The 15,496-nt window shown below is 32.3% G+C and overlaps 2 protein-coding genes across 2 annotated transcripts; one reads left to right on the forward strand and one right to left on the reverse strand.

Annotated features, from left to right (window-relative positions):
- The first annotated feature begins 4,925 nt into the window (after positions 1–4,925).
- On the forward strand, positions 4,926–9,464 carry LOC107896299 (ribose-phosphate pyrophosphokinase 1). The gene is made up of 9 exons (XM_041112515.1): positions 4,926–5,252; positions 5,354–5,533; positions 5,663–5,911; positions 6,476–6,619; positions 6,934–7,101; positions 7,546–7,615; positions 7,803–7,884; positions 8,408–8,567; positions 9,193–9,464. The coding sequence occupies exons 1-9, from the start codon at positions 5,151–5,153 to the stop codon at positions 9,229–9,231; spliced, it is 1,194 nt and encodes a 397-aa protein (XP_040968449.1). The 5' UTR covers positions 4,926–5,150; the 3' UTR covers positions 9,232–9,464.
- Positions 9,465–10,915: 1,451 nt separating this feature from the next.
- LOC121229140 (uncharacterized) lies at positions 10,916–12,376 on the reverse strand. Its single transcript, XM_041112516.1, has 4 exons — positions 12,050–12,376; positions 11,638–11,734; positions 11,409–11,463; positions 10,916–11,317 (listed from the first exon to the last, which is right to left on the reverse strand). The coding sequence occupies exons 1-4, from the start codon at positions 12,161–12,163 to the stop codon at positions 11,104–11,106; spliced, it is 480 nt and encodes a 159-aa protein (XP_040968450.1). The 5' UTR covers positions 12,164–12,376; the 3' UTR covers positions 10,916–11,103.
- Between the last annotated feature and the right edge of the window lie 3,120 nt (positions 12,377–15,496).

A 15,496-nucleotide genomic window follows, 5' to 3' on the forward strand; every position in this document is an offset into this window, starting at 1 on the left:
ACTATATTATTTCTTGAACAGAAATTTGGGTCATCACTCTAACAATCTCCACCTTGACACGGATTCTCAACAAACAAGTTCTTCACTATGAACTCTCAACAAATAAGTTCTCCACCTCTTCCACAAAACCCCTAAAAAGGGGTATTCATTAACAATGAACACCAACCAAGTCCAACCAATGCTTAATCTTGGTTATAGGAAGTGACTTAGTCATCGTATCTGTAGGACTATCATGAGTAATAACTTTGCTCACAACAATATCACCATGAGTAATAATATCACGTACAAAATGATACTGAACATCAATATGTTTTATTCTCTTATGAAATATTTGATCTTTTGTAAGGAAGATGACACTCTGACTATCAAAAAAATTGTACTAATCTGAAGGTCTTTATTAAGTTCACCAAAGAGTCCCTCTAACCAAATAGCCTCTTTACAAGCCTCAGTAATCGCCATGTACTCAGCTTCAGTAATAGACAAAGCAATTGTAGTTTACAAAGTGGCTTTCCAACTGATTGTGCAACCCCCAATAGTAAAGACATATCTTGTGAGAGATCTTCTTTTATCAAGGTCTCTAGAAAAATCAGAATCAACATACCCAATGATTCTATCTCTAGTTCTTCCAAACTATAAGCAATCATCAGTAGTACCTCGTAAGTATATGAAAATCCATTGAACTATTTTCTAGTGTTTTTTTATCGGGATTAGTCATGTATCTACTAATTGCATTAACTACATATGATAAATCTGGACGTAAGCAAACCATAGCATACATGAGAGATCCCATTACGGTAGACTATGGAACACGTGACATGTAGTCAATCTCATCATTCGATTGCGGAGACAAAGCCAATGAAAGTCTGAAGTGCGCTGCTAATAGAGTACTAATAGGCTTAACACTCTACATATTGAACCTGTAAAGAACTTTCTCAATGTACCCTTTCTGAATTAGGTACAATTTACATGTTTTTCTATCTCTGAGACTCTCCATCCCAAGTATCTTCTTTGCTTCTCCCAAATCTTTCATCTTAAATTCTTCTCTAAGTTGGGTTTTACTTTTATTATCCCTCATTTATCTTTGGCTACTATCAACATGTCATCAACATAAAGGAGTAGATATACAAATGAACCATTACTATTTTTCTTAAAATAAACACAACTATCAAAGCTACTTCTTTTGAAATTATGAGTAGTCATAAATGAACCAAATCTCTTGTACCACTGTCTTGGTGACTATTTCTAGCCATAAAGGGGCTTTTTCAGCAAATAAACATAGTCATCATTTTCTAAGACTATAAAACTCTCTAGTTGTTGCATGTAAATATATTCCTCAAGTTCTCCATGCAAGAACGTTCTTTTTACATCTAACTACTCAAGCTCCAAATCATACATGGTCACAATACCAAGCAAGGCTCGAATCAAACTATGCTTCACAACTAGAAAAAACACATCTGTGAAGTCTACACCTAAAATCTGATTATAACCTTTTGCAACCAGTCTTGTTTTATACCTAGGTTTTTCAACTCTAAAGTCTCTTCTTTCTTCTTGAATACTTATTTACAATGAACAACCTTTTTATCCTTAGGAAGCTTCACTAGGTCCTATGTTCTATTCTTATGGAGCGATTCCATCTCTTCTTGCATGCAAACATCTACTTTCCTGAATCTTCACAGCTAACTGCCTCGGAATAAGTTAATGGCTATTGATTTGCATCTATATCTTCAGCCATGTTTAAAGCATAAGCAACTAGATCAGTCTCGACGCACCTCTTTGGAGGTTTAATTTCTCTTATAGGTTTGTTCTTGGCAATAGAATATTGTGGTGAAGAAGCAACTCTACTCTGAGTTTCTATACTAACTTGAGGAATGGACTCTGTTGTAGATCCTGGATCAATCTGAAGCTCTACCTACTTCACATATGAGTTTGAACTTTGCTAGTCTTTATTAGAAGAGTCTTTAAAAGATAAGTTAGGCAGCATAGCAATTTCATAAAAAAATAACATCTATGCTAATCACAACTTTTCTATTTTTAGGATACCATAACTTATACCCTTTAACACCGGCCTTATAACCAAGAAAAACACATTTAATGGATCTATGTTCCAATTTCTCATTATCAATAGGAGCATACGCAAGACACCAAAAAATCTTCAAATCAGAATAATCACCTCTTATGGAGTTTTTTCTCAATGGCAACGGACAGAGACTAGTTAATAAAAAACATGCAGTAGAGGCCGCTTCAGCCCAAAACGACTTTGGTAAACAAGCCTTCGACAACATGCATCAAACATTTTCCATAATTATTCTATTCATTCGTTTTGCAACGCCGTTTTGCTGTGGAGTATGATGAACTGTCAAGTGTCTCACGATTCCTTTTAATTTGCATAATTCATTAAACTCATTAGGATAGAATTCAAAGTCATTATTTATGGGAAGGAGTTTTATTTGTTTTCCTGTCAGCTTCTTGATCATAGTTTTCCAAGCCTTAAACGTGGAAAACACATCACTTTTCTGCTTTAGGTTGAATGCCCAAACTTTTTTAAAAAAAATCATCAATGATTGTTAGCATATAATTAGTGTCACCCCTCGAAGGCACTCTAGATGGTCCCCAAATATTAGAATGAATATAATCTAGTGTTCAATTCGTGTTATGTATTCCTTTGGTGAATCGAACTCTCTTTTACTTCCCAAAAATGAAATGCTCACAGAACTTCAGTTTGCTAATGCCTTGTCCATCAAGAAGTCATCTTTTGCTCAATTCTGCCATGTCATTTTCACTCATATGCCCAAGACGCATATGCTAAAGTCTAGTTACATCTTCATCTGACAAGAAAGAAGAAGTGACGGCTGCGTCACCAGTAACAGTTAAACCTTGCAAAACATATAACTTGACAGTCTTTCTCTATCTTTTCATCACAACAAGGGAACCCTTGCTAATCTTCAGAACTCCACTTTCAGTTGTGTACTTATACCCTTTTGAATCTAGAGCACTCAACAAAATCAAGTTCCTCTTCAATTCTGGTACATGTCGTATGTCACTAAGTGTTCTAACGACTTCATCAAACATCTTAATTTTGATCATGCCAATACTTGCGATTTTACATGAAACATTATTTCCCATTAAAACAACACATTTAGAAACAATTTCATATGTTGTAAGCCAATCCTAGACTCATATAGAAGGTGCAACTAGAATTGAGAATCCACTCCTCATTCACTCTAGAGTTGTCGGCTGAAGCAACTAGGAGTTCACCATCGCTGTATCTTCTACAACATCAGCTTCATCCGATTGTTCTTATTGTTTTCCCTTTAAATTCGTTGCCTCTCTTTTGATCTTATTCTGCAACTTATAGCACTTAGACTTAATGTGCCCTTTCTTCTTACAGAAGTTACAAGTTTTACTCTGTTCGAAGATCTCGATCTACCCTTAAATTTACTGCGAGGATGTCGTTCCTGTGTCCTTACACGACTATCATCAATATTTCATTCTAGTCTCTCACCAATAATGAAACCCTCTCTCTGATATTTAGATCTAGCCATGGTATGTTTTATATTGTCATACGAGGTTAAAGAAGTATAGACTTCATCGACTGTGAGAGATTCGTGACTATACAAAATCGTATCTCTAAAGGTTGAATAAGACGGAGGCAACGAACAAAGTAAAATTAACCCTAAATCTTCTTTATCATACTAAACCTCCATGACCTCTAGGTCTGAGAGAATTTCTTTAAACTATAGTTAAGTATTCGTGCACAAACGCACCTTCCTCCAAACAATGAGAATAAAGATGTTGCTTCATATGTAACTTGTTAGTTGGGGTTTTCAACATGCATAGCTACTACAGCTTTGCCCATAATACAACAGCGGTCTTCTCCTTCATCATGTCCTATAAAATTTCATTCGACTGATGCAGATGTAATTGTGTTAAAACCTTTCAATTTTTACGCTTCTCCTCTTCTTCCGTCAATGTCGAAGACATCTTATTTGACCCTAGCAGGGCATCCCCCAAATTTATCTGCACAAAAACTGTTGCATTTTTATCTACCACAACGCGAATTTGGTGTTGTAATCCAACAGCGGAATATCATACTTCATTGTTGTCATTGTCGTGATCGAAACAGGTAACTCGAAAAAGCTTTTATACCATTTTTTTAAAAATGAATGTCAATAATGGCAATAAAAAACATCGCAAAATAATAAGAAAGAAAAATAAAACACACCGATTTTACGTGGAAACCCCTTTTGGAAAAAACCACGGGCATAGGAGAAGAAAATTCACTAATATTGAAAATCAAATGATACAAAAGGAGTTTCGATTACATCTATTTAAAAGTTAGAAAACCTTATTTTAATCAAAGTCAAATAGATGAAGTGTAATTCTATACGAATTCTACTTGTGCCATTGTATCTCCTAATTTTGTCATTGTATTATTTTTTTAACAGGAATTTGGGTCACAACTCTAACATCAAGAAATAATTTATTTAAAGAATAAGATTATAAAAATAAAATCAAATTAATATTTTCAACATTAAGTGATAAGTAGCTAATAATCGCATTCAACGCTTTTTGTTAAAAAATTTATACTAAGTAAAAAGTTAATATGACTATCAAACACAATTAAAAAAAGTTAAATGTTAAAATTTTTCATTTTCAAATTTTTATTTTCGATGAAATAAAAAATTCCAATAATTTATCACACATACCCTTAGATTTTTTTAATGTTTCTTAAACAAGAAAATATGTCATTTTTATTTTTAGTTGAAAATAGAATTTCATCTCTTTTAATTAAATCATCTAAAATAAACGGAAAAAATTAATATTTATTAACTTCGATATATTCATCAATATTGTTTAAAGGTTAAAAAGAAATAAAAAAAATTAATGTGACACTAAAATAACTCACCTTAGGAATTAAACGGGCTAAATTGAATAAAATTTCCCAGTTAAAATGAAAAGGCTCCTCGAAGAACAAAAATATCAAGTTCTGGGGTCGACAAGCAGTAATGCCAAGCACATAGCACTAGAACACTCACACCAGCTCAACTCCACGGTTGAATTATTAGTATAGTACGAAGAAGATGAGCATTTGAATCCCTAAACCCTAAAAATATTTTATTAGAAAAACAAAACAAATAAAAAGTGAATGAATGGCGTCGTCGTCTCTGCTTTGGCTCTGCTCTTCCAATCCACTAATCTCCCCCGCTACTCACCTTAAGGCTCACCCTCGCTTCCCTATCCGGCACCGCTTCGTGAGTTTCCTTTTTCTCTGAATTATGAGTTTCTGCTGATTTTTTTTCTTAATTTTCTAATAAAATTTCCTGAGCTAAAATCTGGGTTTCCCTATTTCTAGAGGTGTAGCTTGGTGGAGCCCTTGAAGTTCGAAAATGGAAAGCCTCACTTTCCTCTCCTCACCTCTGATCCTGCGTTTCCAACCTTCTTGTCCCCTAATTCCCATTTCCAAAACGATATCAACAAACACGATACTAGGCTCCGTATATTTTCTGGCACTGCTAATCCTGCTCTTGCTCAGGTTTTAGATTCAATTCAACCCTCTATTTTCTTTTATTCAGATTGTTTAGATTAGATATCTAATAAGTATCTAGGTATACAGGAATATGAGTTGTGTAATTCCCGCTATTGCTTTTTCTATATTGGATAGGAAATCGCATGCTATATGGGTCTGGAGCTTGGGAAAATCAAGATAAAGCGTTTTGCTGATGGTGAGATTTATGTTCAGTTGCAAGAGAGTGTGAGAGGGTGCGACGTGTTCCTTGTGCAACCCACTTGTCCCCCTGCCAATGAGAATCTTATGGAGCTTCTCATTATGATCGATGCTTGTCGAAGGGCTTCTGCTAAGAACATTACTGCCGTCATTCCCTATTTTGGCTATGCCAGGGCTGACAGAAAGGTAACTTAACTACGCCCAATTAATAGATTTTGCCATACTGTTTTGTTTTCCTTTATACTTGGCCCTACTATGGAATGCTTGATCATATAGAATTCAGTTCCAGATTTCCAGTTAAATTATTATTTACTCCTTTTCTTGGAAGGAATAATTTCTTTCATGTGATAGGATTCTATTCATTCTGGTTTTATATTGTGAGATTCTACATCTTTCTTGTTGTTCTAAACAATGGAAAGCAGTCTAATTCTGTTTGATTGATATTCATTCCAAAAAAAAAAAAAGCTAATTGAATTGAAGTACAGAACCAATTTAGTTGAATTATTTCCCTAGGGATTTGGTTCTTTGAGTACAGTTTATTGGCATTTGCAGAATATCCCAACGTCCCTTCTAAACATTTCCCTGTATCTAAAAGAAAGTAAGAAAGAACTCTGTTTCCTAGTACGAAACTTCAGATGTCCTATAAATAAAAAAGGCATAGCTTTAAATAATAGCTTTACTCTGCATATAAATTCTTAACTGAATGCATAATACTGTTTGAATGGTTAACTTTATCTTCTGTTGTTCCAGACTCAGGGGCGTGAATCTATTGCTGCTAAACTTGTAGCAAATTTGATTACTGAAGCAGGTGCAAATCGTGTTCTTGCTTGTGATCTTCATTCAGGGCAATCCATGGGTTACTTTGATATCCCAGTAGATCATGTTTATGGGCAGGTAATTTTTACATATACCATCTGTATCCCTTTGGTGTTCTATGTTTAGAGGTACAAATCAACATTACACATGATTATTTAACACAATTATTGTATGGTTCAAGAATCTAAAATTTTAGTACTTACGAAAAGCCTAAATGTAATCCTTCTATGAGGAGTTTCTTTTGTATTTAAGTTCTGTTTTTAATGTTAACTTAAGAAGTTTTATTGCATAAGCTTCATCTACTCTATCAGTTCTTGATGCTGGCCTGTTGCGTGTCAGCATTTCTGTATGAACTTTTTGCTCATCGCAAATATTTCTCTCTGCAATTCCAGCCTGTGATTCTTGATTATCTTGCCAGCAAGACAATATGTTCTGATGATTTGGTGGTAGTCTCACCAGATGTTGGTGGTGTTGCTAGAGCACGTGCTTTTGCAAAAAAATTATCTGATGCACCTCTTGCTATTGTTGATAAAAGGCGTCATGGGCATAATGTTGCAGAGGTGAGATCTAAATTATTGGAGTTGTTTTATGCATACAAGTTGGTTAGGACTGGAGATTGTTTATCTTTTTCAAATTTCTTGTTTGATCAATTTTTCTTTCTCTTTTTGGTTTTCTTTTTTTTTTTTTTTGGGGGGGGGGAGGTTATTGATAGAATATTGAATTTTTATGAGTCTCAAAAGAAATGTGGGTATGACATAGAAGGACTAAGCGAGGTTAATGTCATGTCAATAGATTAACTTTTTAAATCATGTAATGTAGTGGCTGTGTGCACTGTTATGCATATGGAAAATTTTTGAAAGTTGATTGGAATACCAATCTTTAATCCACTATTTGCTCCTATTCTCAAGCTTCTTCTTTTTTCTTTTACACTCTTTTTGCTGTAAAGTAATATGTTGTTATTCTCAAGTTGAACTCCAAATTGATATGCAATTATTGTCTTATAGGTCATGAATTTGATAGGTGATGTGAAAGGAAAGGTTGCAGTTATGGTGGATGACATGATTGACACTGCTGGTATTATTCTCTTTATCTCTTGGGGAAAAAATGTGATTTAGGATAATATTTCTTTGTGCGACCGTACCCTAAAAATCAGGATATATTAGCCTTGCCATATATTATTTCTGCTTTATCAATGTTAAGATGAGAATGCTAGTTACTGAATCCTCATTAAATGTTAACCATCAAATTGTGGGTTTCACAGGAACAATCGCAAAAGGTGCAGCTCTTTTGCATCAAGAGGGGGCTCGGGAAGTGTATGCGTGTAGTACACATGCTGTTTTTAGGTATGTGATGCTTGGTGGTTCTTTATCAGTGTTTAAATCTTGCTAGCAGAAGTTTCTTCCTTATATACATGTTTAAGCAATTTTGCCTGGGCAAGATTTTGGACATTTCTTAAAAGCTTGAATTGTTTAATGCTCTTGGAGCAGCTTTAGGAGTATAGTCACGCTGAGAACTACTAAAGTTTGGGATTTATTAATGAATTATGGTTGTCATGCTATTTAAGCAATTGATAGGTAGATGCGGAAGCCTCAAAATGCTAAAAGAACTGATTATATTTCTTGACTGTGTAAAAGTAATGCATTTGTCAGAGTGAAATCAGACTGTTGGAGATCACATTTAGAAACTTCTAAAATATACTATAAAATGATCATTGTGGATGAACTCATAATTTTTATTTAACTAACCTCTTCTGTTTGTATGTTCGTTGATTGAAAAAGAAAAAAAGGAAAATTGCTATATCCTATCATATTAGAATGCCTTTTTAAATATTCATCATTGTATTCATCCATTTGTGTGGTTTCACAGTCCTCCTGCAATAGAAAGATTGTCAAGTGGTCTTTTCCAAGAGGTAATCATAACAAACACCATCCCAGTGTCAGAGCAAAACTATTTTCCTCAGTTGACTGTCCTCTCTGTGGCAAACCTTCTGGGAGAGACCATATGGCGTGTTCATGATGATTGCTCTGTAAGTAGCACCTTCCAGTAGAATCAATTTAATCCATGAAAGTAGAAAAAGGAAAAATTTTCATCTCTTGATGCATGTGTTGATTTGTTGCAAGTTCTTTTATAAAGCTTTAATGTTGCTCTATATCTAATCTTGATAAGCTGTGATTGAATGAGATCTGCTCTGCTGCATATCTAAAAGATTCACTAGAAGGGGGTTCCTAGAAAGTTATGGCTTGGCAGCTATTTCATAGACATGGAAATGCTTCTTTTTTTAGACAAGTAAATTTCATTTCATTCCAATAAGCAAAACTTTGCTACAAAAAAGTGGTACTAAAATCCCCATTCCCTTAATCATATAATTTGAAACATTCAATATCTTCCTATTTCCAACTAATCTATCATGCACTGTATTTTTTATTATACTAAAAAAATTCGAAGGATTTCTTGAAAGCTTCCCATGAAAGCGCCTATTTCTCTCCTGCTTATTGTTATGTTCTAAATTCTGTATTTTTTGACATGGAAATGCTTCTTATTGTTGCCTGTTATGTTCTAAATTCTATTGATCTAATGATAGGCATTTTCTAATCTGATTTAATCTCGAGTATGGAGAGTTAATTGATACTAGAAATATTTATGTTTGGCAGGGAGGGTTTGAACCCTATGCAACCTTGGGCATTGATTGATTTCTCCACATGCTATGAGAATTTTGTTATGGAACTGCAGATCATTATCTATGCTACATTGGGCAGTTAGGTGGCCTTCTTTTATTAACAAAAGTTTGTTGAATGAATGTAATGCAACAATTGAATGCTATTATTTTTTATCTTCTCTTCTTTGGGTTATATGTATTCTGTATATGGTTGTATTTTTTTTTTCCATCAAATATATGGGTTAAATATGTAAGAGGTTCCTGCTTCTTCTTCTTCTTCTTTTTTTTTAATTTAAAATTTAATCTTTTTAATTTTGACACATTGAGTTTTTATAATTTTTTTTAATAAATAAGAGAAAGCATCATATTTTATAAAAGACACTGATGTTAAGAACTCTTTTAGTTTACAATTTTTATCAATTTAGTTAATATTCTTTAAATGTGCTTAAAAATTATAAAAAGAGAAAATATTAAAAATCTAAATCTAAAAATTCGAGTTATTCTATTTTGGTTTGGCATATAATCTCGTCAGCCTTAACAAGGAAAATAAATAAAAGACTTTCATAACAAAACGGTTCTCCTTTAATATTTATCAAAAACATATATATCTTTCAACAATGTAAATCTCCAAAAAAATAATAGTTGCGATTTTTTGGGGAGAAAGTTGAAGATTGTAGTGGTTAAAACTCGATGCAATAAAACTTTGAATTCTCTCGTTGGTTTTTTTTTTTTTTTAATCTTTCACTTGAATTTCTTCATCTCTTTAAAACACTTGTTTTTTTCAATAATATCATAGATTATTTGCAAAACAAAAAATAATAATAAATTTTTTTAAGAACTTTTATTTAAAAAAAATTATGTTCATATATTTTTAAAGTCTAAGAACTAAATTAACAAAAATTATAAATATTGAGAGCTAAAAAAGGTTACTGTAAGATAAAAGTAGACAAACATATCAATTTTTTTTTTAAAAAAAAAGGAAATGTAGGAACTCAAAATGTTTTGAAATTAAAATATATATATTTAATTTTAAATTTCAAAAGAATAAATATATATATACATATATATTAACTAGTTTCTTCCCATGCACAGATTATCAAATATTTTAATTAGAAATAACGATTGATAATATTAAGTTTTTGAAAAATATTTAATTTTGTATAGAAATTTAAAAAATATTTTTTCAAACTATTTTTAATTATTGAAAAAAATTTAATGTTTTATTGATTTAAAAAAACTATTTTAGAATTATGTTTTTGGGAAAAAAATTAAGAAAACATTTTTAATCTGATTTTGAAAAAAAATTAAAATTGTTTATTAAAGGTAATTACGTAAAATAAAAAAATAAATTGATTTTATAAAACATGTTTATAGAAAAAGAAATTAAAATATTTATTAAATAATTAAAATTTAAAAAAATAAAGAAAACGTTTTTAATTTGAGTTTGTAAAATAATTAATGGCGGGTTATACCTAATTTTTAATATAAATATTAAAAGTGATGATGTGTGAAAGCTTGAAAATGAAAATATTAAAAATTGTAAATAATCTTAAATATGAAAATATTTTTAAAAAATAACATTAAGCATTGAAATTGAGTTTTAAAGGGAAAACATAAAAAAAATATTAAGAGCTTAAAAGTTATAAATAAGTGAAAATATTAAAAACTTAACTCATTATGTATCATTAAAAAGGAAGACATTAACCGTAATATAAAAGTAAAAAAAAAAACCCATAGGGTTATTATATATTATGATTAATTGTGGGTAATAATAATCAAAGTTGTCACTTGTCTAAATTATAACTATTACTTACCCTATGTTCTCTAAAACTTTGCTATATATAAGATTCAAAGTCATAGCATAGCCGAAAGAGCAGGAGTTACAAACTTGGAATGCATGCTTCCTTCATATCTCATTACCTGAATCATCGCTCTGCTCACCACGCAGCAGTCGATCGGCTGCACTCTGTGAATCACAGTCACCTTCAATCTGATACTTGTTGTGTTGGGTGCCATCATCATCTTTCTTCATGAAATGGAAACCCATTATATACCTGTATTCCCCAGTTCCAAGGCATCGAGAGCAGTAGCTAAGGCCACTGCCACCACAACTCCTGCACCTGCACCAGTAGTAATCACAACACAAGTTCACCTTTTCCTACCACCACTCCGTATGCAGCTTATACATTGATATGTATATTGATACCTCACCATTTTGGCCATTCTCCCTTGGGAAGCATCTCTAGATGAACTTGGTTTGTCCTTCCTACAAGTGTTCGCATAAATAGGGAATGCATCATATGATATCACAAAAGAGATGCATATAAATATGATGGTCGAAGCAATAGAGCTAAAAAGAGCATAGAAAGCACAGCCAATTAAAAAGGCAAACAAGGATTCTTTTTATTATTATTATTACATAAAAGGAGAGAGGAAAGACCTCTTCCATAACAATAATGACAATCAACTCTGCCGCTCCCCTTGCAGACAACACACGGTGGATCAGGCTTCCTCATCCTCCTTCGCCCAGCATTTGACTGCAATTATATATCAACATTATTTTCAGAAACTCAGCAATTGATTAGGTGTATTAATTTCAGCATCATAAACAATAGAATCTAACCATGGACATGATTACAAAGAATATCAGCAGAAACGTTAAACTAAAATTAAAACAAACATAGCAACAAGAACAATACTTGATAAAAATTTCAACAGGTCAGTCTACGAGAAAAGGAAATTTTGCCACTCTTATTTAGCAGAAGCAAACGAATGTTTAATTTGTATGTATTTCTTCCATGGAATTGGAGAAATGAAAGAGAACTAAAACTTTAAAAAAAAAAAAGTTTGACCTCAGTTCTGACAACCCAAGTGGGTTTAGGGAGTACGAGAGGAAGAGCACCGTTGGATTTCCGACGCTCCGATTGGAGGGCTATGAGCAGGTTCGCTGTTGACGCCACTGCCATCGATATTCAAGTAGGATTATTTTCCCCTTCTTTCTGATAGCACTTGAACTTGAACTAACCAACCTTTTTAAATCCTTTTAGCTTTTATTTATAGGTCAAATTTTAAAAAATTCCCTGTACCATACATTTTTGTTAGATATACTCCCTTAATTATAATTGGACTACTCTTTGAAATGTGTATTTTCAGTGTTTTAAGATATTTTTTTCCTATTAATTCTGTCAACTAATTGAATTTAACTTATTTCTTTTATACATGTCATATATGTTTTTGCACACTTTTTTTCTAAAAAAGAAAATGTATAATAGTTATTCATCACATTGTTATATCGTCAAATTATTTGACCAAACTCACTTTACTTCTAAATTTAAAAATACAAATTTTTAAAGGTGAAACTACACTAAACTAAATCCATGAAAATGTATAATATTTACTTGAAATTCGTTTCTAACAATAATTTTTTTTAAAAAAAATTATTTACGATTTGATTTAAGAGACTTATTTATTTATTAAAAAAGAAATAGTAATTGTTGAACATCAATTCACCATTCTTTTTTATCCTCAATGTAAAATTTATATGATTATTTCGATAAAAACACACGACATTGTACCAAAACAATTACAGATCTCATCTAACCTCCTATCAATCTTCTTTGCAAGCACTTTTTAGTAATTAATTTCATTTATTACATATTTACTACTTTTGAACTCTTTTTTTTTCTTTTTCTTTAATTACAACAAAAATAATCATTTTTTAACCTAGGATTTCACAGTCTCATCCTTGCTAGTGAGCCAAAACCATCTAAATCATTTTAATTTCTATTTCTTTTTATATGAAAATCAAGTTTCGAATGAATTCATATCCTCTTGAGTATTAGTGCAAAAAGAGAAGGGAAAAGCCATGCTTTCATATTTATATTTTAAAAGATAAAAATAATAATTGAACTTATAAAAATAAACTAATGAACAAAATGCCTGGTTTTGCAAATGTAAGAGGGCGAAAATCTTAACTATCTGATCTGCGACCAAGAGTGATACGGGGTTGCGCGCGGACCAAGATCGAGTTGCCAAGTCACGAGAAACTCCTACGAAAACTCTAAACAATTAGATCTGAAACGAAACAGAAAATTAAAAGATTAGATTTTTGAATTTTCAGATCTGAAATAAAATCCCCAAATCAGCAAAGAATCAAATTGAGAATAGAAATAAGTGTTAGGGTTCTTAAAACCCTCAAGGAGATTGTGATTCTGCCCAATTGAACACCAAGATAGTTTTCCCCAAATTTCGACAATCTAATTTCACCCAAAAAGAGTATGGAAAAACCCTAAAAATTGAGGATTTTTGGGCTGATTCCTTAAGATAGAAAAAGGCTGAAAACACAATAAGAACAGAAAATAGATTAGATAATGATTCAGCACAAGTAGAAATAAAGAAAGAATTGACAGTAAGAAATTAAAAGATAAGTCCTAAGAAGCCTTGAAATCTCGAAAGATCTCACAACTCCCTTCAAACGGCTCTAATCTCCCCTCCAAAGAATATCAATGGCAAGAAGAAGGTTGAAGATGGCTCCCACAATCAAAAAGATTGTTAAAACAACTTCTAAAAAAAACTCAAGAGAAAAATCTTGGAGAAAACTCAAAGAAAATTCTGCTCTCAACAAATCTGAAATTTTAATAATAATGATAAGTGTTTAACAAGGTGGACAGTCATGCCTTTAAATAGGCCTTATAACTAGTCCTAATCTAATTAGAAAACTAAAATAAAAAAAACTCCTAATTATTTTAATATGGAAATTCGTTCAAAGGTCATTTTATCTGGGACTCTTGGACTGAATATTGACATAAAAATTTAAACTAAGTAAATAAATAAATAAATAAATAAAAATAAAAATAAAACTTTACAACTTGGGCCACTTTGACAATTTGGCCTGATTTTCAACTAAGTATGGATGGATTTCTTGATTGGGCTGGGAATTTGCTTATTGGGCCTCGCCTTCAAGAATTTGGGCTTTTGTGACTCGTATCATTCCCCCCTTCCTCAAAAAGATTCGTCCTCGAATCTGAAAAATCAAATGAACTCGACTTTCCTCTATCGAACGGGACTAATGGCAATTGAGTCCACTGAAAAGAATAGCCATGAGATAGTAAATAGTAACGGAAATAAGCTTGTAGTCCAATCATAAGCATAACAGAACAGGTATAACGCATGTGAATGGACAGATTCAGATTACCATGCAAACAATCTAATTTACTCACCACTGCCTCGTCAAATATTTGAAACAAAGATGGACATGTTTTAAGGCATTCAGTCGTCTCACATTGTTCCCACAAACCATGAATAAATTGCGAGTAATAAATCAAATGGTAAACATAATCGTCACAAGTAGGTATTTGAAAAGATTCACATGGTTCACAGAGTTGCATAATCATACCATGCATTAATCGACGGTCTATAGATTCACTCACACATGCATTATCAAAAACAAGAATCTTTTTATCAACCATCAAAACAGATAGATCATCAATAAATAAAATAGGACAGTCAAGCACGTTTCGATCTAAGTGTTCATCAACACGATCTTTATCACTATCCGAGGAGTACAAAAGTGTTTCAAAGGTTTCAAGCATCTTACCTCGATAAGCAGAAGAATAAGGGTCGATTTTACCTTTTTCATTTAAAACAAACCTTCGCTCATCGGGGGCATAGTGTAGTCGAATCTCCGTTGTTGAGTTAACCTTTGTCAAATGGAACTCAAACTTCATGTACAACCACATAAACTGTTTAAGGCACGAATATAAATTGAAAACAAATTTGGAAAATTTCGTTACCTTATTCTCCAAAACAGATTTGGACAAATTCGAGGATTTTACACAAGGTAAATCAAGAGAATAACAAATCACGCTTCTTTTCGTAATGACTTTATCAACCACAATCGAAGAGTAACAATTAATCGGATCAAAATGAGGGGATCTTTTAAGAACTAAGTCACCAAAAGTTTTATCAATAATTTTCAAATCTGCACTGGACTCGGTTTCTAAAATTTCCTTACCTCGCTTACCTTCGGGATCATGTAGTGTGATTTCATCTTTGCCTAAGTTGATCGTATGAAAGCGTCTTTCATTTGAGAGGTATTGAAGTTGAAAGTTATCTTTCGATCTTTCGGGAACCTGAAAAGTAGCAACACAAGAAAATTCATATCTTGGTTAGTGGAAACATTCCTCACTACCCTTTCCACATCTTTTTCTTTTGTTTCTTTTTCTAATTCATTTTCTCTTCTTTCTTCAATTTCTTTTTCACTCTCAATCTCTTTTTGCTCTTTTTCATTCTCTTTTTCT

The sequence above is a fragment of the Gossypium hirsutum genome, chromosome A05, assembly GCF_007990345.1.
Source record: "Gossypium hirsutum isolate 1008001.06 chromosome A05, Gossypium_hirsutum_v2.1, whole genome shotgun sequence".
NCBI classification, from domain to species: Eukaryota; Viridiplantae; Streptophyta; class Magnoliopsida; order Malvales; family Malvaceae; genus Gossypium; species Gossypium hirsutum.